This window comes from Acanthisitta chloris, unplaced genomic scaffold (genome assembly GCF_000695815.1).
Source record: "Acanthisitta chloris isolate BGI_N310 unplaced genomic scaffold, ASM69581v1 scaffold24520, whole genome shotgun sequence".
Lineage (NCBI taxonomy): Eukaryota > Metazoa > Chordata > Aves > Passeriformes > Acanthisittidae > Acanthisitta > Acanthisitta chloris.
The window spans coordinates 45,770-46,133 of record NW_008651454.1 but is presented as its reverse complement, the minus strand read 5'-3'; the positions used below and the strand labels follow the sequence as shown (position 1 = coordinate 46,133).

The following is a 364-nucleotide window of genomic DNA, read 5'->3' as shown; positions in this document are numbered from 1 at the left end:
CGGGGTCTCCAGTCAAAAAGGCCGGCAAGACGTCAAGCCCCGGAGGGAAGAAACCGCCCCCGACACCTCAGCGCAACTCCAGCATCAAGTCCACGAGCTCCGCCGAGTACCACGAGTCCAAGAGACCTTCGGTAGACCGCCTTGTCAGCAAATTTGCACACCCACCGGAGCCGTCAGGCTCTCCTTCCAAGGAGTCCTCACCTCCTCCAGCCCCACCAAAGCCAGGAAAGCTCAACCTGTCCGGGGTGAGCCTGCCCATTGTCCTTCCACAGGGCGGGATCCCAGCCAAGCCTTCTGCTCCGGGTGTGTCTGGGAAGGAACCGGTGGTCGAATTCCCTTCGCCACCATCCGATTCGGACTTCCC

At 61.8% G+C, this 364-nt stretch overlaps 1 protein-coding gene across 1 annotated transcript; it reads left to right on the top strand.

Moving 5' to 3' along the window:
- Window positions 1-5: 5 nt before the first annotated feature.
- LOC103801057 (ras-associated and pleckstrin homology domains-containing protein 1-like) lies at window positions 6-362 on the top strand (the record flags this gene model as incomplete). The annotated part of the gene is made up of 1 exon (XM_009073462.1): window positions 6-362. A coding segment is annotated over one exon (357 nt), but the record flags the coding sequence as incomplete, so codon positions are not given.
- Window positions 363-364: the final 2 nt, after the last annotated feature.